The sequence below is a fragment of the Lagopus muta genome, chromosome 10, assembly GCF_023343835.1.
Source record: "Lagopus muta isolate bLagMut1 chromosome 10, bLagMut1 primary, whole genome shotgun sequence".
Classification (NCBI taxonomy): Eukaryota; Metazoa; Chordata; class Aves; order Galliformes; family Phasianidae; genus Lagopus; species Lagopus muta.
In genome coordinates this window covers 12,533,204-12,559,935 of record NC_064442.1, presented here as the reverse complement: position 1 = coordinate 12,559,935, position 26,732 = coordinate 12,533,204, and the positions used below count along the sequence as shown (strand labels likewise).

Sequence of the window (26,732 nt, the reverse complement as noted above, 5' to 3'; positions counted from 1 at the left end):
TTTCACAGCTGTGGCAGAGGAGGGAAGTGTCATAAGATACTTTGAGGTCAGTTTTGACCCCAAATTTAGATGAGTAAAAATGATTGGACAGAAGTATAATATTTTGTCTCAAGTGATATGGCTGTCATTTTAAAATCAGATAATAATTGTGATTAAGAAGGAGCTGTTTTGATAGCCTTTACAATATACAATAAAAAGGACTCAATGTTACATGATACTGTTCTTTATTCTATGTTTTGTTACCACTGAAAGTTATCAAATCATGTTTTCAATGAAGGTTTAAAATTGATCTTAAGCTCCTAGAACGTGCAAGAGTTCTAAATATTTTTTTCTTTTTTCTTGCTACTACAATCATCTATGTGTTAATAATCGTTTGCGCAATTTATCAGCGGATTAACTAGGGTAAATTGTTCAATTACCATTTCACTATCTACACCAACATTCTAGTAAACCTCTGATAACTGTAAAATGTGCCTCGGGCTGAGCTGTGCATTGTGTATGCTCTTTGTAATGAGGATTCATTGGCTTTATGAAGCTGTTGTCAGACATCTATCATTTTGTTCATTAAACTTGTCTGTGACATCCGGCAAATTGATGTTAACTGGAAATGGTCTATGGGAGTTCTGGCATGACTCTGTCGTATTGCCTGAGGAGAGAGAAACTTTGTGCATGGTGCATCCCAAATTACAAGGGTGAAACTTCCCCTTTGCCTTCCCCAAAAGCGTGAGTGAGCAAGGAATGGTCCTTTTTCTTTTTTTTTTTTTTTCCTTAATCTTCCTTTCAGTGCTCATTTATGCAAACAACCCGTTAGCCCACAGTTTGCAAGCAGATTTGTCATTGATCTTCAGTAGAGATTGAAAGCTGATACTGCTTTTGCTAGTTTAGCCACTCTTACTAAGAGGGCAGCTTAATTTATCGTCACTGAACTATATATAACATCCACAATGCATATATACAAATATATAATACAGATCTTCAGTGTTCCATGCACAATAGCTCATGTAACTGCTACATCTGAGGCTGTATTCTGATGCACCACCCCATATGTTATCAAAATTAATGTTTCATTTATTTAATAAGTGGAGATGTAATTGGGTTTGGGGTTTGTTTCTCAATAGTAGAGGTTTTGTGGCTGTTGTTCCTTCCAGTTGGTGAACTTTTTTTTTTTTTCCTTCTTTCTTTTAAGAATTTGAGCCTTATTCCTAACAATAATTATATTTTCTGGTGTCTTAAATTCTTGGTTATGCTGAATATTAGAAAAGGTAAGTATTGTTACAGTGTGCAAGAGATAAAACTATGGAAATTTTGGTAACTTTGATGGGAGTTTTATAACGTTTCCAACAAGTGGCATTTAGTACTTGTTTTTAATGGTCATGGTCTTCATCTGATATTGTGCACTGCTGATTCACATAAAACATACAGTAGAGGACTAAATACTTCGTTGACAGACCAGAGGAGGTGCCCCACTGTCACCTCTGCCGAAATGTACCACCCACCACCTCACTGTGCTCACATTCACTGTTTGGTCTCCATCAACATTCAGCAAGCATCAGTGAATGTCAGTGGGTGCCATTTTTTCCTCATGGAGGAATTCATTTCCATCCCTTTGCTTCATCCACACTTCCATGTCAGACCCCATTCTGTCAGACTGTCCCTCTGCTGCCGTCTGTCACACAGCAACAAAATGTAATGGAATATTGGTGGGAAGGTTCAGCCTCTATTGCTGTACCATCAACATCTGCCTCTGATGTTGCGGACCAATGTAATAAAATAGAGGCATTACTTTTGGAGCAGCCCTTGTATCTGTTGTAGGGCAGTCACTCACTTGGTCTTTTGAAACTGCTGCAGAATGATGAACCACAGCGTTTTCGAGTGATGAATAATATCTTGTTCTTTCTGCTCTTGAGCAGTCTGTGTGTAAAATCGGTGCTTTTAACACCTGCTTGTATTTGGTTCCTGTGCGTAGCTGTCTGGTAATGGCAGTGGTTGTTAATAGGATGTCTGTCCACCTGCTAGGATTCCTGTAGTGCTATATGTAGTGCTACCTGGGTTTGGCTGTATCAGGGACCTTTCACAACAGGAATGAATGTACAAACAATTTGTGACATAATTGGCTAAAATATTCATTAATGGACTAAAGAGAAGGTTTAGATTGTAAAACCTCCAAACAAAATGGATATCCCCAAATCCATTAGGTAGAATTTTCATCTCTTGAGAGAAAGAATAGAGCAGTTGGCGCTTTAAAAATATATTGTGTCCCACTACATAATTGTTCAGTGGATTAAATGAGTTTATTGATTTTTGCTTCTCTACTGACACACATTTATGAGCAGTTTCTTTGGCACCGTAGCCACATGTCAAAGGTCATAACTTTCCTTCACTGTGGAAGAATAAAAGCTTTCAGATGGTGAATCCCTGAAATCCACACAGTGCATTATAGATTCACCCCCACATAGGATTACTGGGATTGCATGACTTTATTTAAAATAAGTCATTAAAATATGCACAGTAAAAAGAACTTTACTTATAGATCATCAATTAACTGCCATTATCCATGAAAAGGTGAGATACGTATTTTGATAATAGGTATCATTGTGAGATGCACGATAGTATGTTTCAGGCTCTTTTATGGTCCCAGGTTGTATTGAGAATAGTTCATCTTAAGAATATAATTAACATTTATTATTAAGAATTTAATAGCACTTCAGCTTAGGAAACAGGTGTTCTTTACTTTTAGAATTGTATCAAAGACTTACTACACTTTGTGTACAAGGGGTGACATTGCAGGTAGATCCTGCTGGGAGAATGAAACATTCAAAACCTATGGTTCGCATTTGGGTAAATGCTGGTAGTGTCGATGCTTACTTTAATGCCTTCCATTAGTGGAAGCGTGTGGGATTTTTGTCATATACTGAATGTGAGACTCTACTGATGACATAATCATGAAGCTATTAAAAAAGAAACTGCAACGGAATATAGAAAATTGGTTCAAAAGAGAAAAATCAATCATGCTTTAAACATAAACTCGCTGACACTAGTTTTGAAGTTTTGAAAATGTAGACTGGGATATTGAAAATGCAGTGACCCTCGTGCTTATCTGATCGGTAGCCTGACAGAGGAAATATTTTTTTGGGGGGGGCTAGATAAGATATCAAACTAATGCAGTAAGCTGTGATGAATTTCAACTGGTGTTCTGTGTGATCTGATAGATACTAGAGCTGACTTGAAGATAAAGAAGCAGAAGTAGTTGGGATTTGTGACCATCTGGGGAGTCATGCCATTGTCAGACCATTTTTAGGAGCTATCAGCTGGTAGATTAGTACTACAGCAGAGGGAAGGTGTGACCTAGTGTTTCTTTAACTTAATTTCTGATTGGCAAAATGTCTGTGTTAAGGAAAGTGAAATACCTTTCCATCATTTCTACAAAGGAAAATTGTCTGCCAAACATTGTAGAACTGAGGCCTGTTGATGCTTGCAAGTGACAAATCTTGCTAAAAATACCAGTGATGACCATTTCTGCTGTGTTAATTTCTGCAAATGACGATCTTATTCTACGCACTATCTGCTGTTAAACTTACCAAATATTTATATTACAGGGCTGTGTCTGATATGATAACCCTTTGGATAGAAATATGTCACTGCAATATTCAACTTTGATGGATATTTCTAGTTTATTTGTTTGCTTTTGTACACATTAGAGCTCTGCAGGACTGTTTATCCCATTCAGTGGCAAATCTAAAGTTAAACTGCTTTTTATTTATTTTTGCTTTTTGCTAGGAAAGCACAGGAATGTCCAGTTAGGGAGTAGTGAGATGGGATTTGTTGCAGAATTGGTCTGGCAGTAGCTTTTTCTGTTGCTATGAATGTATCTCAAAAATCGGTCGTCCTGTAGATTTTGAGGGAAAAATCATCTGGAAACACAGGACATGCTGTTTGTGCCGAGCATTTTCCTTGTGATGGCTGAGATGGGCTTTCGTACTGAGTGGTCCCAGGCAGCTGTGGATTTGTCTTTTAGCTCCTCATTAATTCAAAATTGGAGAAAAAGTGTGAGCTAACACTGCTGGGAGAAACCAGCTGGCATGGAAAGCTGAAGTAAGTGAAAACAATGGGGTAATTACCTGGAGAGGAAGTTTGGGAGGGGGCATGGGAGAGGTGGAGGTGTGAGCAGGCTCATGTGTCTGGAGGTCAGGAAGGGGAGGAAAAATGCTCTGGTGGGAAGCAACCAGAACTAAGAAGGCTGCAGAGTAAGACCTGGGGTTGGCTCAGTTTGGAGATGACCATGGGTACAAGCTGGGAGCAGGAGTGGCTAGGAGCAAGGATTGGCTCGAGAGAAAATGGCAGAACAAAGTATACTTTCCAGAGCAACTGATATTCCTCAATTTGGAATGTGAATCCAGGAGTCCTGTACTTTCCACAGGCACCTCAGAAAGGCAAAAGATAACCACACGGACTGGGGAGTTCCAGAGGCCTTAAATTGTATAATTGCTTCAACCGGGAGCTTCTGTATTACGTGACACAAACCAGGCTGACTGCACTTTTCACAGAAAGCCTGTGATCATGTGTTTGTTTTTCCCCTCAGTGTTTGATGTGAGGCTCTGAGTTTTGATCTCTTGGAACTAACACGATTTAGTTCCAGCCGTGGTTGCAACACATTGGTACTTCTGAAGGATCACTGTCTTCTCCTGGACACCTAAAATTAGTGAGTATTTTGGGCCACCATCCAACTGTTTGTACCCAACAGTAGAGTTAAAATAATAATAGAACCTCATCTTGAGGTGCTGTGAAAGTACATTAACATTTGTGAAGAACTGTAATTCAGAGCCCCGCAGAAAAGGCCATGGGGAAGTTAATAATTCTTTCTTCAGGGCAGTGCTTAGTAGAGTGCAATAAATAAGGGATGAGGCCACACACTGAACAGAGGAGGGAAAACAAAATACTGAATAGATGCTGGTTACGTGAGCGCCATTCATTTGGTTCCATGAATAGTGGGGGAAGTATGATCGTGCAGTTGGATTGTTTTCTAAAGCATGTATGCAAACAGAGCAAATCAAGATCCATAAGCAACTTTTACTTCAGCTTCCTAGCTTCTAAGCACGTGAATTTGCAAATTTTCATCATGTGTGCATACACACATGTAAGAGGCAGATAAACTGAATGCCACATTTGTGGGAAGGCTCTGGTGTTGGCTTCATTTGTCTTATGTATGTGTAATACAGCAAAAAATGAAATAAATATTCATGGATGTACTGGAGTTTTCTATAGACTGAGTATCAGGAAGAAGCCTTTTGATATCAGAGTGCCTGCTCCCTACTGCAAGTCCTAAGACAAGTTACTAAGTCTACAGTACTTTATGATCCAACCAAAGTGTGGTCTGGTGTCTGAGCACCTATGTAACAATAGCTTTAATTTTTTTTAAAGAACATGTCAGTACACTGAGAATTATCATTAGCCATGTTTGCTCACTGTACTCAACGCTTTTCACTCTTGGCACAAGTTATGCACCTGGATCTTGTTGAGAATCTGGCACTTTGTATGCTTGATCTTCTATCTGTAAGGATGATTTTCACAGGCATGTTCAGTAGCTGGAATTATGATTAGATGTTAAGCATAACTTGTACTTATTTTAATTGTTCTTTTCCCCACTATTTAGTTGTTGCTGTGTTTGCCGTTGTCTTGCATTTACCTAGATAGCAGTTGCCTGGCCTTTGACAAACTTGTGAAGAGGAAAGATGGTGACCACCTGAAACAATAATATCTGTAGTAGAATAGCCTGAGAACTTTAAATAACCAAAAGGGACCGTTTCCAAGGCAGCTAAGTGACCTTTGGATCCCAGAAGCAGGCCATTCATAGAGGCAAAGCTTTTGTCCTGCTCTGACCAGTGGTCAGTGAACTCTGGCAGGCCCCTCAGCTCACCATCTTGGCCCTAGACTAGCAGCTGGTGATTGATTCATTTAACTGTCCACATTCACATTCTTCTGTCAAGGACTTGTCAAGGAAAAAAAAGGTTCTATGGAGGGCTATTCATTTTACTAAAAGGAAAGGGATGCATTATATGATTGAGTGGATTACTTTTGGGTCAGAAGAGTTCCTGCGTTGCTTTGTTTTAATTCGGCCTTCAATCAAAGAGAGATTTAGTTTATCAGTGCAGTGCGGTGCTCATGAAGAGGGACAGATCATTTCAATTCCATCAGTGTATTTAGGGCTTTCTGGTGTGTGTTTTCTTTTTTCCTCCTCCTTCCTGTGATTTGTTCCCTCCCATTTTTTTATTTTTATTTTTTTACTAATGAATCCATAGATTTTTGTGATCAGTTGATGTGGCAGAGGGTTGAGAACATTAATTTCTATCAACATTGCTCTTAGTTTTTGTGTGTACAATATGTAGTTATTAATGCTTCTGATACCTCTCATATATGTGGTGCTAAGCAATCCAGAGAGGCCTAAAGCAAGTAAAATAAGATTGATGTGTTGCCTTTGGTTTAGATGTGGAAAAAAATGAGAAGAGAATAAATTGTAGAGGATTAAATGAATAGATTATTTACCTGCAGACAGCACAGGCAGCTGTCAAGCTGAGGCTAGCATCCAGGTCCTATTTTCACCGTTTAAACACATTTTTGTACAAACCCAGCATTCTCCAAATGGACAAGAGTGCCATCTGTCCATTTGTCTGATGCTATTTTTAGAATCCCTTTTGTTCAGCAGAGGAAGATGTTTCTGCTTTAAGGACTTTGAATCATCTTTTTGATTTTGTAACAAATGTGTCCAAAAAAACTGAGTGGCATGAGGAAAACGTGTTGCCAGCCCCTTCTGTTCATTGTCCCTTCAGCTGGGACAGGTTTCCTTACTACTACTACTACTATTATTATTATTATTGTTATTATTATTTTGGCTGATGCTTGTCATAAAGTACTGAGAAAAGTGGTTTTATGCTCAGTTCCTTCCACTGGAAATAACAGGGATTAAAGAGCATATCCTGCCAGTTAACCTTCTGTATCTGTTTGAGTGAGCATGATGAGCTGCAGCAGATGAAATATGAGCTTCAAGTTTCTTTTCCCCACTCATATAAACTTATATTGTTTTGATTTGGCTTACTGAATGCATTATGAGGGATTTCTGATTGGCTTCAGGCCAAGATGTTAAACTTCTGTTGATGGAAGTACGAATGTGTAATGCACAAGAAAATACAACGGAACTTGGTCTGTTTACTCTTTCCTCTCCCTCTTTTTGAGGTTAAAGGGAGAAATTTTTATTTCTTGAGATAAATGAGTGACTTAAACTATCATAAAAGCACAAGAGATGAAGGAATTCAAATAATCTAATAGTGCTTAACTGTTGACTCTCTGTTACCTGCTTCTTAGCTGCCTCAAAAATCTAGAATGTGTACAACATCTGTTGAATAGGCCTCCGTTCCTACTTGCAGATATTCTTTCATGGGGGATTGGTGATGTTCTTTTCGTGTTTGCACTTTGATTTCCTAGGGATCAGTCCCATTTCTCAGAGTTTTTTTGTTTCAGCCTGGAGCATGATGTCTGAGATGAGGATGCTGGCTTCTGTGCTCCAGGTAACACTACCTTGGTGCCTTGTAGGTAGCTTTAAGTCATGGCCTTGAGCTGGAGATGAGCCTTTGAAAATCACAGGGATGGAAATTGGGTTGGCATTGTGTATCAGAGTATATCTAATAACCAGAGGTATTACTTAGTAGAACATGGCTACTATCTTGTCCTGTGACTGGGCAAACTGGAAATCCAACTATTGCCTCCTACCAGCAGTTATCAACTGTAGCAAACAGCCTAAAATAAGTCACCTTCTGAGGTAAATTCCTCTAAAGACATTTTTTTCGTTTTTTTATTTTTTATTTTTTATTTTTTATTTTTTAATTTTGATATGAAAGTTTTTATGGTACGTTCAGATTAAATTTGCAGATTGTTTTCCGGACATGTAAGAGAATGAGAGAAAGAGGTCAGGAAAAATACAAGCATCTCCACACTTCAGGCATATGATTTTTGCCAGGAAGCCACACTTCTGACTTGTTTTACATGACATTGCAGTAGTTGTAAGTTTCTCCCCTTCCCCACCTTGGAAATTTTGCAGATAAGCATTTAATTAGAGCATTTAAATATTTTTAAGTAAATACATAATACTGAAAATGCCTTTTGTTATTTTTTTTTTTTTTTGTGGATGAGATGTATTTCTATCTGCTGCTCTTCATTCAGAATGTTGATGTTAGTTACTGTGCTGCATAGAAGGACTTACTGGGAGAGATCTCTGGTCTGTGTAATGCAGTAGGAGGGCATTTGGTGACAGGAATGAGCTGAAGGCGTTTGGCCCTTGAGAGTCGAGGCATCTTTCCTTTCCCTACGAGAATGCAGCAGTGTTGACATTTGCAGAAGGGGCCAAAGGGCTTGAATTCCCAGCTTCTCTCCCCAACCTTTTGCAGTGAAATTCCGTATTTCGTCCCAGGATGCTGATTCTGAAACACTATAAGCAAAAAATGCAGAGTGCTCATATCTCTCAAGTAGCATTTCTGACAGCCTGAAGACATCCAGCACTGCCGTATCAGCTTACATTCATTCATGTGCGGATGGTGTCAGTTTGCCACAGTAAGAAATGAAACCTCTTCCTCCACCTCCTCCTAGATGTGAGGGAAGGCGCAGCAGTGGTGGGCGGCACAGGAATGTGTGGGGCCCCACTGCTGTCCTGGGATGCGCTCTGCAGTGCTTCCTGTGATTGATGAGCTGGGCAGGGTGAGGTGAAGTGTGGGCACTGCATTCTACTTCGGGTCTTGTTTAGTTTTCGCTGGGAATAGCATTTATTTATTTTTGAAGCTACGTGATGGGTGAATAGAAGTTTTCCCCTTCTGCTGGCATCTGCAGTGAAATTAATTGATCAGAGTGGAGCAGCTTTAGAGCTTGCAATGTTGGAAGTTTTTGCTGCACAGTACTGAAATTGGCTTCTCTGTGTTTCACTGAGTGACTATCACAATTTCACTGTTCTTTTGGGGGGCTCTTTTTTGAGGAACCTGTGAATCATAGTAATTGATCTTTATTTTTCTATTTCTATTCTCCTTTGTGATTTTCTTCTTTTTTCTTTATGTCAGATGAGGACAGTTGTGATAGAGTGTGTCTTTTGTTACACAGTCCTGCTTGTGTTCTGATCCATCTTGTTGTAAAGCGCAAAACTGTGCTGGATGCTCTCCATGCAACAGTTGGGCTATTAAGCAGAACTAATTCTTCACAGAATGGCAACAACTCCAAAGAAAGGCATTTGTAGGATTAAGCATAGATACTAGAAGGCGGTCACTTTGCAAACTGCTGAAGGAAAGCAGTTCTTCCCCAGAAGAGAAAAACTGATGTTTTTTCTCCTGAATGCATGCAGCCACACAAGTTGAGCAGCTTTGAAGCTGGTTAATGTGGCTTACTGTGTGCCTTTTCTGTACTATTTCCTGCATTTCTTGTCTGTAGGACAGCAGAGGGGAATTCCTTGATAAGTGTGTTAGCATATACTGTGGCCACACACTGTTGCCTGGATATTAGATAAAGCTGAGAGGGGAAAGCCCCAGCTGGGGAGCCTTCAGAAGTGAAAAGATCAAATCCCTCGTGCCTGTTTATATGATTCCAGGTGTATCATTGTACTCTCAATAAAATGTTGAAATTACAAAACCATGTATCTAAGCCTTAGTCTTTGCTTTCCTTGAAAACAGTGCTGGTGATAACTCCTAAGGCCATAGATGTGTCTGATTTCATTAGGGAGGATAGTGGTGGTGTTTCTTTTGCCATTTATTAAGTGATTGAGCTGAGGGAACACAATGTGTATGTCATGTGAATAGCTTGCATATAGCTGCAAGAGCTGGAAAGTGTTGTTGCAATATCATTAGCTGCTTTGATAAGGTAAAAAGCTTGTGTTTGTGATTCCTGGACTTTCTTCATTCAGATTAAGAAATCTGGTGTTTGTTGCCATAATGTGATTCTCCTGTCATCTTAGCCTGGCTCTGAGAGCACCTGATGGGCAGGAGAGTAAACAGTAAAATGAAGCATTCATGAAGTGCTAGGATGTCAGTTAGGATCCACTGTTTCTTTCTCTAGCACACTGGTGCTGCTGTGATTCCACTGTTATCACAGTTATGTCAATATGTCATGAATAACAAGCCGCCTTTGTTCCGGTGGTCTGTAGGTGGAAGAAGATGTGCAGTCTAACTTTCAGACTATACTCTTATATTCTTGCATGCATATTTCTGTGTTTAAAAGAGAACTTTTTGAAAGATGGTTGTACGCTTCTGAAGAGCCACATTTCTTTGTTTTGATGTTCTTCATGTACAGCAGACGTGCAAGTCACGCTTTCCAAAATCTGTGGTAAATGTATGCTGCAAAAGGAAACAGCGTCTTTATCCATAAAGCCCCATGTATTCTGAGTTCAAATGATTACTTTTATCCTCAAAAAAATGGATCAGTATCTTAGAGATTCCTGGTCCTGTGATGGCTATTTTAATAATTATGAATTGACTGAGTTACTTTGTACAAAGGAGAGCTTAAAAAGCCAGCCATATGTTCATATGGCGAAAGCCTGGTCTGCCATTTGATCTGTCATGTGCCCAGAAAACAAATATTTACAGGACTGAATGCTTCTGAGGATAGAAAAACAGCAACAGTAAAGCTTAATTCTGACTTCAGACATCCGTTTTCAAAACCCCCTCACCAAAGGGAGGCTATTACAGAACCATGTGCATCGTTTGTTCTTTTTTTTTCTCTAAGCAACCAAAGGTGATGCTCTCTGTCCCCAGACTTTCACTTCTGAAGACCTCTTGCAGAGAAAAAGAAAGTTTTGTTTCATTTTTAATGAAACATGAAAAATGAATTTTTGAAACATCAGGACATATAAGTAAAAGGATATTTTCACTTCTTCCTAAGGGTTTAAAAAATGTCCTTATCTAGTCAAGTTTCTTCTCCTTTTGTGTCAGTTAACTTCTTCCTCCACTGGAGTCCTCCTACTCTCCTTACTTTAGGCAGTGTGATATATCAGCAAACTTGCTCTCAGCAGTTTCCATGTGGTAAGTCAGTAGTATACTTTCCTACTATCTGTAGGAAAGAAAGAATGAACTTTGGGTGTATTACCCTAAAAACCTAGTCAAGATTAGTCTGCCAGTTTTTCAGGACGAGAAAATACTACAATAGGTAGTAAATGTGAAAATTCAGACTTGTTAGTTTTGAGAAGCTTGTGGTTAGAGCTGTGTATCTGTGTGTGTGGTCAGAAGCAGCTTTACAGAATCCAGCCCCAGCCCAAATGGTTGGAGAGCTTAGTTACCTTCAGTGGACATATTCAGCCTTGGTTATTCCTGTACAGATTTTAAAGTGATCATTTGTCAGCCACTGAATTAGGAGCTCTAAAGAAAAGAGCGGGGAGACCTGAAAGTGTTAGGGGAAACAAATGAGATTGCAGCTGACATCTCCAAGGGAACTTTTGTTCGAGGGTGCTCAGGCTGTTGACCTCTTCGCTTCTCCATTTCTTTGCTTTTAGATTATAGCATTCTTCAGTACTGGAGGAGTAGTGGCTAGTTTGTGCCTGGGCAAATTTTTTTGAGTGTAGGTTGGTGAGGATTACATGGACATTGCTGTACCAAGATTTTAAAGCACAAAGAAGCCAGTTTGCATCATAATTTTAAAATGTATTCTTTATATATGAAGCTAATTATTTCTTTTTTTGTTCTTCCCAATTTCCTGGAGATTGTAGAACAATTCTAAATAATCTACATCTTAGTTTGGAAATCAGTGTGTAAAATTATGCTCTTAAGTACCTCTTAGCAGCAGTGAGAGGAAAGGATAACACTGTTTCTATCTTTGTTTGTTCTTTTTTTTTTTTTTCTCCTTGCTTCTCTTTGTTTAGTTTCAGTGGTAGAACAAAGTGTGTGATGGGCCAGGAGTAAATGTTTTTGTAATAAGATGGCCGTAAGTTTCAAAACAGACTGTCTCCCAGATGTAATTAACTCATGGTGTGAGGTGAAACTGCAGCAAGCTCTGGGAAGGAGCCCACTCATCAGCTTAGGAATCAGGGCTTCGAGGAGATTTGCCCAGAGTAATGGTAATGAATTGAGGATAGCAGAAAGGACAGATGGCCCAAATCCTTACTTGTTAGCTTATCTGGGATCTTCTTGGTATATATCAATGAAAGCTGTCTAATTACTCCTATATGTAGAGCAGATTTTGGTGCATCCAAAACTCAGAATGTGATTTTGAGAGTCTCTTGACTAATGTCTCCAAAATATTTACTCCTTGCCTACAAGCTGCCAGTACTGCTCCATGAGCTCTAACTTGTGGGGCATGAGTTTAAAGGATCAGTTTTGTCTGTAGGGAATATCAAATTTTGTGCCCATATCTGGCTCATTCTCTGTGTTTACATGGCTTTCAGTAGTGTTTCTGATTCTCTTTTTGTAATATCTGGCTGTTTATTTCTTTATTATCGTCTGTGTTTGTATGTTCAGTTGAAGATTTGGCATACTTAACATCCATTTAAAAATAATATAGAAACATACAAACAAACAGCAACAACAACAAAACTTTGTTAGAATTAATAGAAGCAGATCAATCTCCATTTCTCTCTGGTCTTCCTTCTCTCCCTCTGATCTCAAAAAGGTAGTACATGCCAGAGGTCTGAAATAGTACATACATAACTTAGATATTTCATTAGAGATCCAGTATTTTCACAAAAAAATATCACTTACCTTTAAGATAAGGCTTTGATTCAAAGCCCATTGAAGTCAAGGATACAACTCCCTCGTAGTGTCAGTGGAAGGAGTGGGTGATAAATATTTGTTAGCAAACTTTAACATCCATTCTCTCTGGATTTGTGAACATAACTTGCATGGAGCTGTGCCAGCAGCACTCTGTCTGTCACTCCATTTTGATGAAATCAATTCTTTGACTTAGAAGAAAGTGTGGTAGAAAGGGAAAATGAATTGAAGTTGTATTGCAAGTTAGTGGCTCCAAAAATATAGGTCTGGAGGGTTTTTTTTTTTCTTTTTCTTGGATCACTGTAGATTGTATTCTGTACAAACTGGAATTTCAAACCACCGTCTTTAAAATGTTAAAATTCCTACTATGAGGGCAGGAAGAACTGACAAATGGTTAAGAAAAATGTTTGAAGTAAACATCAATGGGTATTTCCTATCAATTACTGATAGTGTCAAATCAGTGCAGCAGTTTGTCTCACATAACCTACCTATTACTCACTTGTAATGCTCCAAGGGAATAGCTTGAGACTAGACTCCTTTTCTGTTTCAGAGTCTGCTTCAAAATTGCCGCTTCAGTGTTGCTACTATCACAATCTTAGGAATTTCTTAATATCAGTAAAGTCATAGAAGACCATTTCTTTATCTTCTGTTTTCATTTTAGGAAGAGTACATGGGTATATTGGCCTTATCCTGGAAATACATTTAACTTGAGAAATATCTGTGAAAATATGCAGTGTAATCTGTTTCACAAATAGCATAGTGATAGGCTAAATGTTAATCTGCTTGCTGATATTGCCAGTATGCACAGTGGGCTGTACAGTTTTTGTTCTGGATGTTCTGGAACAATGCAGAGAGAATTTATTAAAAGAGGGAATTTATTTGCACTTCTGTGACTGCCTTTCATTGTAACATAGGTTATAAGAGACACGACTTGATACCCTACCCAGAATTCTGATTTTGACTTAAGCACATTTTTTCCATGATAAAGAGTTTTTCTGTGACTTGCCTTCTTCTTAACACTGCAATCTTAGTGACCAACTTGTTATAATAAAGGAGAGGGCGAAATTAAAGCTCAAGTCTGAAGTAAGAAAATGAAACAGAAAGGTAAAGGAAATAAATACAATTCAACAGAGATGACTGCATTTCCAGACAATTCAAGGGAGTACTGATTCTAATAGTGTCTAACAGTTCATTGTTAGTACCTTGTTAAAATCGAGGGATTCATAGCATCAGTCTCCTTCTTGCACCTTCTTGAGGATTAAATTCAATTTGAGGTTAGAGAATACAAGATACTGAGAAAAACTACTCCCAAGTCATTGTTAAGGTGAAGAGAGGTGGCTTGAAGACTTTGACTTCTTTAACTGTCTCAGTTCTACTGTATATCAGCTGGGACTTTAAAATTGTGAAAACTGGTTCAGGATATAATGTATGTTGTCTTTGGAAGTGAAGTGGTCATAAATAGCTTGTTTGAAATGCTTAGAAAGGCAATTGGATATATGATCCATACTGCCCTTCTGGGACTGGAACAGTGGTTTGACTTGGGTTAATATGAAGATATTAAAATCTGTGGATATTGTTCTGAGATTAAGCCTTAAACGAGGCATTTTTGTGTGTCAGATCAGGATGTCGTACAGTCTTTTGCTCTTCTTTCCTACAAGTATGCAGAGGCCTGCAATGGGTGCAATATGTGTGAGTGGGAAGAATAGGATTCAACATTATTCACCTCCCTTTTGCTCTCCAGGTGTTCCTAAACATGCAAGTAAGAACATCTTGAAAGCTCTAATATACAAATACATTTCTGATTATTAATTAATGAATCTGAGGAGAGGCATAGGATGAGTTTCCATATATGACAGTCCTCTCCCTGTTCTTAGGTTCTGGGGAGGAGAAGACAATTGGCTGATTTTTTCACTACTATCAGCTGCTTTTTGTTAGATTATCTCGGCTCATTAATAGCTCAGTGCATGATAGCATCTACTGCCAGGAATTAATAAAGGAATTAAATGCACAGTTTTAAAATTCTAGAGTAAAAAGTCAAGAATTTGACCCAAAATTTTCATTCCGAGTTCTTAACATTTTGGCAGTGATGTGAGCAGCCTATGTGATTTGTGCTCTCGCTGTCATCTCACTCAAGTATCCTCACTAATAGATCTGGATCGTGGTTAGAAAAGCACTTGTGGTTTGAATTGGTCCATTTCAGTTCTAACTAAACTGATGCACAGTCAGTGAAAGCATCTCAATTCAGGAGGTGCCACTAAAAACACAGAGCAGGAGACAGGTTATATTGAGCCTGTGGCACACCTTCACTGTCTCTTATTCCTCAGGGAATCTTTTGCTGACACCCATATGCTCTGCATACTCTACTGGCACCGACTCCTTTTTACCTATCTTTTTGTTTATGTACTAGCTTCATTATCTTATCTCCACAGGTTTTAGGGCCTATTGATGTAGAATGTACCATACTGATAATGCTTTAGAGTGAAAGAGAAGGTGGGGGAGATAGAAGGCTGGAAAGCCACAAGGACTTCTTCATACAAATTTACTCTGAGTTGTCTTTTTGCACTGCAGTGAGGAAAAAAAATCAGCAAAACTCTAGTAGATTCTGGAGGTTTCTACAAAAAAAAATAAAAGAAGAAAACAAAGATTTTCTTTGGGAAAGGATCTTTGCTATGGCATCTGGTGTAGGATGATGGCAGGAGCAGTGCCACTGCCCCCTGGGCAGGGTGGGTAGCAGCCCAGCCACTCCTTTTACTGGTGGGAGCATTGCCTTGCTTGCCTGCTCTTCACAAATGTTTTGCCCTTCAGCAAACTCTCCTCAACTTCCGCCTCTGCAGCTAAAGCCTTTTTCAGCCTTTTCTGTTTCTAGTGATTGATGAGTGCCATTGCTTCCCATCCTCTCTAATATCTCCTTTGTATATTTGTAAGGCAGTCATTTCTCTCTTTGGTTTCCTTTCCCAGAGCTAATCAGGTCTCAGCTCTTTTAATCTTTCTTTGTAAGTCAATTTTTATTCTCTGTAGAAATATCTCATTTTAATGCCACATAGTTGTAGGAGAAACAATGCTTGATCAAGGATTTAAAGGTGAGCGCAAGAAACCTCAGTGTTATAGTAGCACATGCAAAATGCCTTCACAACATTTCCTTTTCACATACAGTTATTCATAACTTTACACACATTGCTCCATTTCTGTGAAATTCACCTCTGTGCTGATCTCAAGTTCCTAACAACTTTATTTAATTTCCACTGGCATCTCCTGCATAATTGAGCAAAGATTCATCCGTTAGATTGCTTGGCTACAGCTACAGCCCTATTTACTCAAACTGCTTCATCAGAAATGGGGAGAATGGCTACACATGGATGATTGTCAGTGCTCGTATAAAAGTTATTCCTTATCCAAATCCAGATGCAGAGGCCATCTTAGTGGCGTATAGTTGGGAAATACGTGTCCATATAGCCAACAGGCATGGCAAAGCTTTCATAATCAGTTGTTAAGCTTTGTTCAAGGAAGGCATGTGCTAGTTGGTTTCAGTGCTAAAATCTAATATGTTTTAGTATTTTCAACACTTGTGGGAGAGAGCACTACAAAAACGAGATCAAGAAGAGAAAAATTGATATTCAATTTATCACATGGTGTCCTGAAATCTATTGCTTGGGAAGTGGCCGTAGCTTCTCTTCAGCATACAAGCCCGTTTTTCCCAGGTGAAGCCTCTCCACACAAGGATTTTTAGTAACAGTACTACTAATCAAAGCAGGTTGGTTTCATTTGCAGGTTAAGACTGTTGTGTAATTCTGTTGTACCATCAACACATCAATTCTACAAATGGTGTTGTGCATTTTTGTTCTTTCTACCCGAGTGGTTCATCTGTGTGAGAGGCTGTTATCTCCTGAGAAACACTGAAGTAGCTGGTATCTGTACTGAAAAAATTTCACAATGTTTGCTGCTGTCTGGATAGATGATACTCAACTCTGCTGCTGTTTCAGTTCAGGGAGTAATTTCAGTACAATTCCTTGCTTTCAACTTATTTATTATACAGTTATGCTCCAGTCTTGGGTCAATGTCAGCTGGTATGTGTGAAGAAACCAGCAAGGTTTGAAAGCAATAAATATGTAGGTTGTTGGAATTTCTTTTGCACCTCAAGGAAACTCATTCAGAAATCGCCTAGATACAGAAAGGCACGAGGTGGCCTTGACCTGCCGTAGCCTCTGGTTTTAGTACACAGGTGGAAAGTGCAAGATGAAAGGGAACATTTAAAGTCATCTGAACTTGCATTTGAATGAGCTTCGGGGTGTCATTTCAGGAGTGAAGGAAATACTAAAATAATAGTAATAAAGGACTGCTATATTTTAACAAAAAAAGGTATGAAGCTTGAGCATCTCTTTAGATGTTTCACTTTTCTGTAATGTAACTTTAACTGGTAAGTCTATTTAAACCTGTTTAGGTAAACAATTTTTTCCATATGGGAAATGTATGGTTTCAATCCATGTATATCACAGAAGACAGAAGCAGTGTTTCTCTAACATTTAATCAGCATGTGATGGCAAGTAATTTGTCTTTTGAGCCTATGAGTGTTTGCTTACAATGGTAAGTGATGAAACTCATACAGAACTGTATTCCTATTTCTCTCTGTTAGGATAACTTTACTGGGCACGTGTGTTTTATATAATTACAAATATTCATACTCAAAAGTAACTATATAAACATATGTTACCATCACTTGAATTGCAAGAGATTTTAAAAGTAAATACGTTTTCTATCGTTTTCTTTTTTTCTGCTCAGCATTTGGGATCATAGAAGTTTAAAAAAAAAAAAAAAAGGTGGGAGCACCAGCTTCTTGGAGTAACATTAATTGTTTTCTTTTGGCTATAAATCTGAGAACAAAACGATTAAATAGACTGAAGAAGAGGGGGAAACCTCAAATAAAAAGGCACTTACATTTATTGTGTTTTGCAGGGTTCCTTTTGGGAACAACCAATGTCTCTTGAGACTTTGTTTCTTATCCATTTTATAGAGCTCTGGCCTCTTAACAGCACTGCTTTAATGACTTGTTCTTGGGGTTCTGAGTTGGTATCAGCACTCGCCATGAAAACAAGCCTGTTACAAAGAGGTCAGGTTTCACGAGACAGCAATAGACTTGTAAAAACAGATTTTACTGGCACAAATAAAGTCAGAATTACGAAGGAACCGGAGATTTGCATAAGGAAACAAGATGCAGAATGAAAAAGTATTGAGTTAGACTGACAAACAGTGTATAAATTGAAATTGATCAGGAGAAGCAAATGGAGATTTTTTTTTTATTGTTTGTTTCTACAGTCATTTTTAGTGACGTTAATGACTTTTTTTTTTCCTGAAGATTTTGAGCAGTTCTCTGAAATTCTGACTTTGCTATCACTGAAGACTTTATTTCTGAGGAAATGCCTTTCTCTTGCTCAGATAGAAAAATGTTATTTAAATATCAGCCTCAATTAATGTTAGATTTTCTAAACAGTATGGCTGAATCTTTTCTTACTTGCTATTGTGATGCATTATTCTGTGAATTACTAATTTTCCACTGTTTCTAGGAATTCTTGAAAAGATCCCTTCTGACTTTAATCTTCACCCTGTGATTTATCCTGTGATTTACAGGATGCATTGGAATAAATCATTGAAAAATAAAATGTTTGCTTGTAGATATGTATAAATATGTGTAAACTCCGTGTAGCATACACAGTCTATAACATATAGTACGTAATACACTATATACTACGTAGCACATGTCATACTATATATTGTACACATATATCACATACCCATATATGAGGGTGTATCAGTGATTCTGAGGCTTGCGTTATGTTGATCTGTGTGGTTCTTATCATCATTTATACTTTTTTTGTATTTCACAAGATTTTATTTTGAAAGTTAAGCAGGCTTGCCTGGCTGACTACATCATGCTTTCAATAAATAGGTGATGAATGCAAAGCACTATGCGTTCTCTTAGAAATTTCTATCTGTTGAGAACAGCACTGGAGGAATACTCTGCAGCCTGTCTGGATGGACACACGCTGTCTGTGTAGGCAGGGATGGGGACAGATGAGAAGGAAAGGATGTAAGACAAGTCTGGATGCTTTTATTTTGCTCTTCTGTAGTGGAAAATGGCAGGAGATTGGACAGCATTAAATTCAGCAGAAAACAAAGCTGGCAAGTTCAGAGTTATGGGAACAATCTGATACATGGACAGATTATTTGAGTTGCACTGAATCACAAAGAACTATAATGCTTTCTTATGATGCTTTCTTTGCAATTGAAAGAAAATACGTGGTTAGGAGAAGTGTTCTGTTTCCTCATCCTATCTCCACCCCATCTCCTGGCAGGCTTCAAATGTACAACTTCTGTTGTGACAGCTTTATGCAGGCTGTGGGGTTTCTGTTTGCTTTAAACAGAGTGGTTAATTTGGACTTAACCATGAGATTTATGAATCTGGTACTGTTCAAAACTGAGAGAAGTAACTGAAACTGAAACAATTAACTGTGTTAAATTCTGCAGGTGAGTCCAATTCTCTCTGCAGTGAGGGTGCAGAGTATGCTGGGGCTGTGGAGACCTGTTCCTAAAAGCCACAGCCAAGCATGGGGCTGACTGTGGATACCAGAGCATTTCTGCACTCATCCTAGCAGTCTGTGTCACATCTGGGGTGAAAGACCTTGTTTCCAATGGCCACAGTGTTTGCACCATGTGGTATCTGCTGTGGTAGCTGCTTTCAGATGGTTTTGCTACACATGGTGGTTTGGTTGACTTGTCAGTCAGTCTTTGGGAGGTCTGTTCACAGCACTGCAACACTTGGGCTCTGGCAGTATGATTAGGAATATTAATTCTTGTAGTGCTTGTGCAACTACTGGAATGCAGTGCAAGAAGGATTTACTCTGACCTGAGGTATTAAATAGCTCTACTAGTAATAGGATAGTTAGGCCTATGTTAGGAGTTAGTTTGTGCATGGAGAGAAAGCAATTGGGTGATGTCATATTTCCTCCGCACTCCAGAATTTGATTTTTTTATGCTATGGAAGAGTATCAGATTGTGGGGTGGTAGTGGTGGGAGGGAGCATTTGATAGAATGCTTGGTGTACATCAGTGCTGCATGTGTACTCTGTGCAGAAGAGCATCATTGAGAATGCATTGCAATAAATAGGAGGTAGAACAGTTGAAAGAAAGTGAAGTGAGTAGAGGAATTATTTCAACACAAAGCTTAAATATTAAGCGATGGTTAACTTACTAATATTGATCTGTTACATAATTTTTTTTTGTAATTGATACATCAGTAGAAATGTACTTGAAATCCTATATTAAACACATCAGTACCATTGAGGTTATGCAGAGATTTTTGCCTGTGCAGTTGCATGGAGTGGGGATGTGTGCGGAATTACTCATGTTGTGAGATATCCAAAATGAATTGCCTCTGAAGAGCTGCTCTTTGTGTTAATTATGTAGTGAGTAGCAGTAAATAGAGCAATTAATTAGAAGCTTTTGTATTCCTTTCCTTTTAGCTTTTATTTCCTGAGCGTAGAAGTCCAACTACTGATTAGTTTCTTAGGTTTCTGCTAGCTAGAAGGTATTTATTGATCTGCCAATGCAGTTGGCTCGGTTTTGTGAACTCCTGAAGTTCTAACTGCTTGAAATTATATTGGAAAACACTTGGACTTTTGGTATGAAAGTGTTAATACCTGGTTCCAATTGTTTTGAATTTTTGCTTTCTTTTTCTATCAAACCCATTGTACAATGCTCCAAACGCTCTTAAGAAAGTGAGTGTTTTTAAAGGACTGAAATATGACTGTCAAGAACTGAATGTTCTGGGAATTTTCTTCTGCAGTTTTGTTATTGTTGTTGTTTTTTTCTGTTTTAATGAAGTATAGTGGGGCTCAAACTATTTGTGTTGATGTGAACAGCCATAGTTTAATAATTAGTGTGCTTTCTAGATACACGCCAGACAAATGTACACTTAATTCTATTAGAGACACGTTTTATTGTTTGTTAAAACATTTTTATAATGAGTTGAGTTAAAATGAAATTATGCTAAGTATACTTTCAACTAATGAAAGCATGATGTTGAACAAAGTTAATAAGGTAATTAGGTCAGTGTTTCCTTACATGTAGGAAAGTGGACTGTTTGAAGTGTTTTAGGGTATTTCTTCAAGTTGATCTGTGATCTGGAGCTTAGTTTATCTAGGAACTTTTCCACGCTTCAGTCCTTTAAATTATATGTCCTTGTATTTTTATTTTTATTTTTTTTAGCCATTTCTGCTTTTGAAGTTCAGCCACTTTCAACTGAGGTTCAGGAAGGTGGAGTAGCTCGATTTACCTGTAAAATAGCAGCAAACCCTCCTGCTGTTGTGACGTGGGAAGTGAATCGAACAACTTTGCCTTTATCTATGGACAGGTACGTAGACTTAGGCATTTCAGGATGACATTCTCTGTGATAATTCTGAGCCAGATACAAAAATAATATCTGAATACTTGTAATGCCAGTACATAAAAAAGGTTCTAAGTGTGTATTATATCAACTACTAATTAGTCTAATTATTAGCAATAGTTACGTTGATAGTTAATTTTGAATAGATGTTATGAGCATGGACCAGAATCATCTGCTATTGTAGATGCAATAGAGTCACAGAATGAATGTTGGTCTATGAATTGTTAATGGAAAATTTTACATTCTCAGGGGTGGGGAGTAACAGGATGTAGAATAGGTTAGGTTTTAGTTTTAATGGGCAGATAGTTTAAATTAATGAGTTTGCTTTCACAGATGCAATGTAGAAGAATTAATATTGAACCTGTGTGTTTTTTTTTTTTGTTGTTGTTTTTAGAGTAAACATCTGTAAAGAATTATATGTGCAAAAAAACTGAATTAAACTGAATTAAATCACTTCATGCTAGGTAAATTCTTCATAGGGTTACTCGTCTCTTGAGTTGATTAACTTGAGGTGTACAGCCCATTTTTCTAGCTATTTTCCCTATCCATGCTGCATCCACTGAACCTATTTCCATTCTTCTTGGCACCTAACTTTTGTTGAATGTGGAACTAGCGTGCAAAAGAAGGTAAAAGAAGGTACAAATTAAAAACATGAAAATTATAAAAAGTATAGGTGGGTTTATTGAAAATTGCATACCCTGAAGTGGCACTGTAGCAGAAACTATTGACAAGAAAACTGACCAACCCGAGTAACATGGATGTGGTATCTGCCTAAAGAAGATTGGGAAGTTTGCTTCTGAGAATTGAGAAAGATCTGCTAGTTAAAAGTACACAGATTGCTCTGCTTTTGTGGTGGCGTCAGTGGGGGAATCTCACCTGTAGTTCAGAAAGTGAGTCATGTATAGAGGGTGTTTCTGAGTCTCCAGCCTGCTGTTCCCAAGTCAGTATAGCAATGGCTGTTCATAAAGTGTTCCTTTCCATGATGCTGTTCACTAGTGGAACACTTATCTACATTTCTTTTTTGTTTATGTGCCAGGATAACTGCTCTACCTACAGGAGTTCTTCAGATCTATGGTGTTGAACAGAAGGATGCAGGAAATTACCGATGTGTTGCCACAACAATAAGCAGCAGACGTAAGAGCACTGAAGCAACACTGAATGTTATTCCAGGTACTCAGCATGTGAGATTTTTCCACAACATTATTGCCTTATTTTTAACATAGCAAAAACACTTAGATGCATTAAGGAGCAGTAATTACCTCTGAACCGCTCACCAAAATAATAGTTTTACTTGCTCAGATCCCATGGCTAAAATATTGTTTCGTGTACAATTACTGAAAAAAGGATTTAGTGTAAATTTAATTTTAGGCATCATTTTTAAAATTGTCGCATTTTTATTCATATGTGATTTATTTTTTGTTTAATTGTGTTTACTTTCTTTGTTCTTTTTTTTTTTTTTTTTAATTTTTGTTTTTCTCCAAAGCTTCAGACTTAAAGCCTTTTCACAAACCAGCCATAATAGCTGGTCCTCAAAATGTTACAGCATCTCTTCATCAAACCGTCGTACTGGAGTGTGTAGCCACAGGGAATCCAAAGCCAATCATCTCATGGAGCCGGTTAGGTAGGTCTTAAAATTACAGAACGCAATCTTGAGCTTGTGGAGAGGAAATGAAATTGGAAAGGGAGGATTTCAGCAGCTGGTTCCTGTTCTGAGGCATTGTGTAGTAGATAGGCAGCTATCAATAGGTTAGGGTAGGGTGAGTGAAACACTTTCACTCATGTACTTCCATAATGCTGATGAGAACCCCTGAGGTTTTCCAAGGACTCAACTGCTTCTGTTGTCAGTCCTGCACTGCCCGCAGAGCATAATGGACAAGGTGCCTGGTGGGGTGGAGACCTCCAGGGATCTGGCAATCAGAACAGAATGATGGTTGGGTTAGTGAAGATTGGAGTGGCTACATCCCACAAAATAATCCTGTAAGTGTTTCTCTACCTATTCTTAGAAGCAGTATGTGAGTGGGTTTTAGGACTTGTATGAGTGGGCAGTTTAGATTCTGAATAGCCATAGTCAGATCCTGAATAACCTGACTAGAAGGAGAAAAGAAGAGAGGGAACACAATAATAAAATCAATAGCATTCATCACTGTGTCACATTTTCTGTCAAAATTGCCTCAGTTTCTCCTGATATGTACTTAAATGTGAAAGTCAGGACTATACCTGTAGAAGCAAATCATCAGATGATTTCCTATATTTTATTTCTAGAAGTCGGAAAAGTCATGGAATGATTCCGTAGCTCTTCTAGGCAAACAAATAAGAAAATAATCACATAACAGCCTAAGTGCTTTTTGTAGAAAGAAAATAGAAGAAAACACATGGTAACCAAATATGTTCATTTTATTCCAAACACAATTTAGGAGATGGATGATCCCTGATTGTAAAGATAATGTGGACATTGGTAGTAATATCTTTGTATCTTTCTGCAAGCTGATTAGGGAGGCTAACTGGAAAAATAACATTAGTTTTCAGCTGTGATGGGAAATATCAGTTATAAATTACTTACTAAGCATTGTAACCTAGCCATCCGAATAATCAGATACCTTCAGTTAAGAGCAAAGCAAATGCAAGATGGAAATCTCTGAAAACTCATTTGTGATTTCCTTTTGTGTTTTTTTGACCTTTAAACTCTAACCCATGCCTTGGATATCTAGGCAACTTTCCTTAGATAGGTTGTTTAAATACGCTGGGCATTAAATTAAGCCCATATAAATAAATTAATATTAAGCATTAAATAACCTGATGACCGCACTTCTCCCACTGTCTCAAATAGACCATAAGTCCATCGATGTCTTCAATACCCGTGTCCTTGGAAATGGGAACCTCATAATCTCTGATGTGAAGGTGCAGCATGCAGGCGTATATGTCTGTCGAGCCACTATTCCAGGCACACGAAACTTCACAGTAGCAATGGCAACTCTCACTGTGCTGGGTGAGTCTGTTTTGACTTCTGCCATGTTTTAACATCTTGCTTTTGTCTTTAGCTGTGCTATGCACTGGGTTGAATTTTTCTCTCAAATAAAGTGCACCTGGGGTTATAGCAGCTTGCTAATGTGGAATAGAGCTGTGGCAGCCTTCTTTTGTCGGTGGGATGAGAAATGTCAAATACTGAATGTCTGAGTTACAAACTATCAGTTCATTTCCACTTAGAGACAGCAAGGTGCAATGCTACATCTGGAAGACTGACTTTCAACACAGAATGCAGTGACAAAGTAAAAACGTAATATACCCATGTGTGTCATTAATGATGTCTTGTAGGCTGGAGTTTAATTTGCTGTTTGTCTTCCCAAATGCATAAACCAGAATGTGTATCAGTGTTGCTTTTTGTGCAGAAAGTATTCATTTTTAAACAAGTGTACTTTGTTTATATGAAACGTGCTTTCTGCAGGGGTGTATGTGTGTTTAAGCAGCTTGAGGAAAGAGGCTTGTGTGTAGGAAAATTCTGTCTTAATTTGAGTGTCCTGACATTTATGTAAGCTTGATTTTTTGCTTGTTACTTACCTGTAGCTCCTCCTTCATTTGTGGAATGGCCGGAGAGTTTAACAAGGCCTAGAGCTGGTACTGCTCGCTTTGCCTGTCAGGCAGAAGGAATTCCTGCCCCCAAAATTTCATGGTTGAAAAATGGAAGGAGAATACACTCCAATGGTAGAATTAAAATGTACAACAGGTAAGATTGCACTTGCTGTGTGAGAGCTGTGCTTGTAAAGAATAAACACCCTTACTGAGGATTGAGATGTCCATAACTAAATACAGCCAAACAAGTTATAACTAAATAAATGCAAATTGGGCATTGAATGTAGCATTATGGACGTTTCCCAGGCAGAAGAAATACAGATTACTAAATACAAAATCATCAGTGAAGATTTTATGATCTCTGCCTTACCTGAGTGGAAACTGAAGTGATTTTACCAGAGTCACTCTGGATCTACAGTACTGTAGTAGAGACCAGAATCTTACCAGTTGTTTGAGGCCCATTTCAGCCCTTCTGTGGACTGAACAGCTCATATTAAAGTATGTTAAGAAATGAAAACCTTAAGATTGTTCTTTTTGCAGGGAGGAATAGATCTAAGTATTTGTTTTCACCGTGTTTGGCTTTGCAGCAATAAACATGAATATTGACATGGGAGGTTTTGAATTACGCTTCAGGTTGTGAAATTTCACAACTGCACATCCATTTCTAATTGAAAAGTTTGTAAAGTGTAAGTTGTTTAAACTCATGAGGCAAATATAACTGATGTTGCATTATGTAGAGCTAAGTTTTTGGTGTTTTTTTTTCTTTTTTCTTTTTTCCTTTTATTTTCTTTTTGGATTCAGTAAATTGGTGATTAACCAGATCATCCCTGAAGATGATGCCATTTATCAGTGCATGGCTGAGAATAGTCAGGGATCTGTGCTCTCCAGAGCCAGGCTTACTGTAGTTATGTCGGAAGACAGACCCAGTGCACCTTATAACGTCCATGCTGAAACGATGTCAAGCTCAGCGATCCTGCTAGCATGGGAAAGGCCACTCTATAATTCAGAGAAAGTGATTGCATATTCTGTGCATTACATGAAAGCAGAAGGTAAGCAGTTTGATTTAAAGTGTATCCATATACTACTTATAAATGGTAAGAGCTGAATGTCCTTGCAAAGGCTGCCAAATTTGAATGGCTCGTAACCAGGGCTGCATCAGAGCACACTGGCATAAAAATTGTAACCAACTGACATGCATGGGGGAAAAATGCTTTTGCCAAATCATCTCATTTGTGAGGCTGAGTGTTCTTCCAACTCACCTTGTCTGATCACTCTAGTGAACAGATTTTGAAGTCAGGAATGGGCTTTAAAACCTGGAACCTACCTACTATTGTCTCTGTTTCCCTGTTTGTTCTCAAGGAGAAATTCTACATGTGTGCTTGGGAGGGAAGGACACCATCCTGGGGGCGTGTAGTGAGCAGCTTTTCCCTGGGTTCGGCTGCTATGTGTGGATCACCAAATTCATGTGACTTTACAGACTTTTGTATGTTTTGGAATAAAATGATTGATGCATTATTGGCTTTAACTATCGTCTCTTAGAGTACTAACTTAACATGGTTTGCTTTCCTACAATGAGAAATATTTATTCAAAATTTTAAATTTTATGGAAACAGCCATGAATGGTTTGCCATGGTCTCTTAAATTTTATAGAAATAGCTATGTAAAAGGGAACGGGTAAATTAAAAGAAAATTGAGGAACTAGACATTGTTAATCACCTAGTGCGATGTAATGTGCTTTAAGTTAAGGAAATCTTTACAGTGATAGAAAGCAGATACTTTTCATAAGCAAGGTATTTTTCATGAAACTGCCAAAGGACACGAAAATTTCTTTGGTGTGTAGCTTAAACTAATGTTTATGCTGTAACGGAGCTCTGTTTTCTTGGAAGACTAATTTTCTTTTCTATTCAGTAACTCGTTTATTCAAGGACAAGACTGCAGATGCTCAGCTCTGTATGGAATACCAGTCTGACATCTGCTAAGCAAGAGGACAGGAAGGACAGCTTAATTACT

The 26,732-nt window shown here is 38.3% G+C and overlaps 1 protein-coding gene across 2 annotated transcripts in view; it reads left to right on the top strand.

The window, feature by feature from the left end:
- PRTG (protogenin) overlaps window positions 1–26,732 on the top strand; it is an 86,328-nt gene that overhangs the window by 12,289 nt on the left and 47,307 nt on the right. Inside the window, exons 1-8 of one of the 2 annotated variants that reach the window (XM_048956589.1) lie at window positions 4,072–4,092; window positions 4,580–4,699; window positions 20,978–21,122; window positions 22,192–22,325; window positions 22,639–22,776; window positions 23,983–24,141; window positions 24,717–24,876; window positions 25,524–25,771. In XM_048956589.1, the coding sequence (XP_048812546.1) occupies window positions 21,115–21,122; window positions 22,192–22,325; window positions 22,639–22,776; window positions 23,983–24,141; window positions 24,717–24,876; window positions 25,524–25,771 (847 nt within the window). In that variant the 5' untranslated portion in view covers window positions 4,072–4,092; window positions 4,580–4,699; window positions 20,978–21,114. Of the gene's footprint in view, window positions 1–4,071; window positions 4,093–4,579; window positions 4,700–20,977; window positions 21,123–22,191; window positions 22,326–22,638; window positions 22,777–23,982; window positions 24,142–24,716; window positions 24,877–25,523; window positions 25,772–26,732 lie in introns of those variants that run through there. The other variant, XM_048956588.1, reaches the window with a different exon arrangement.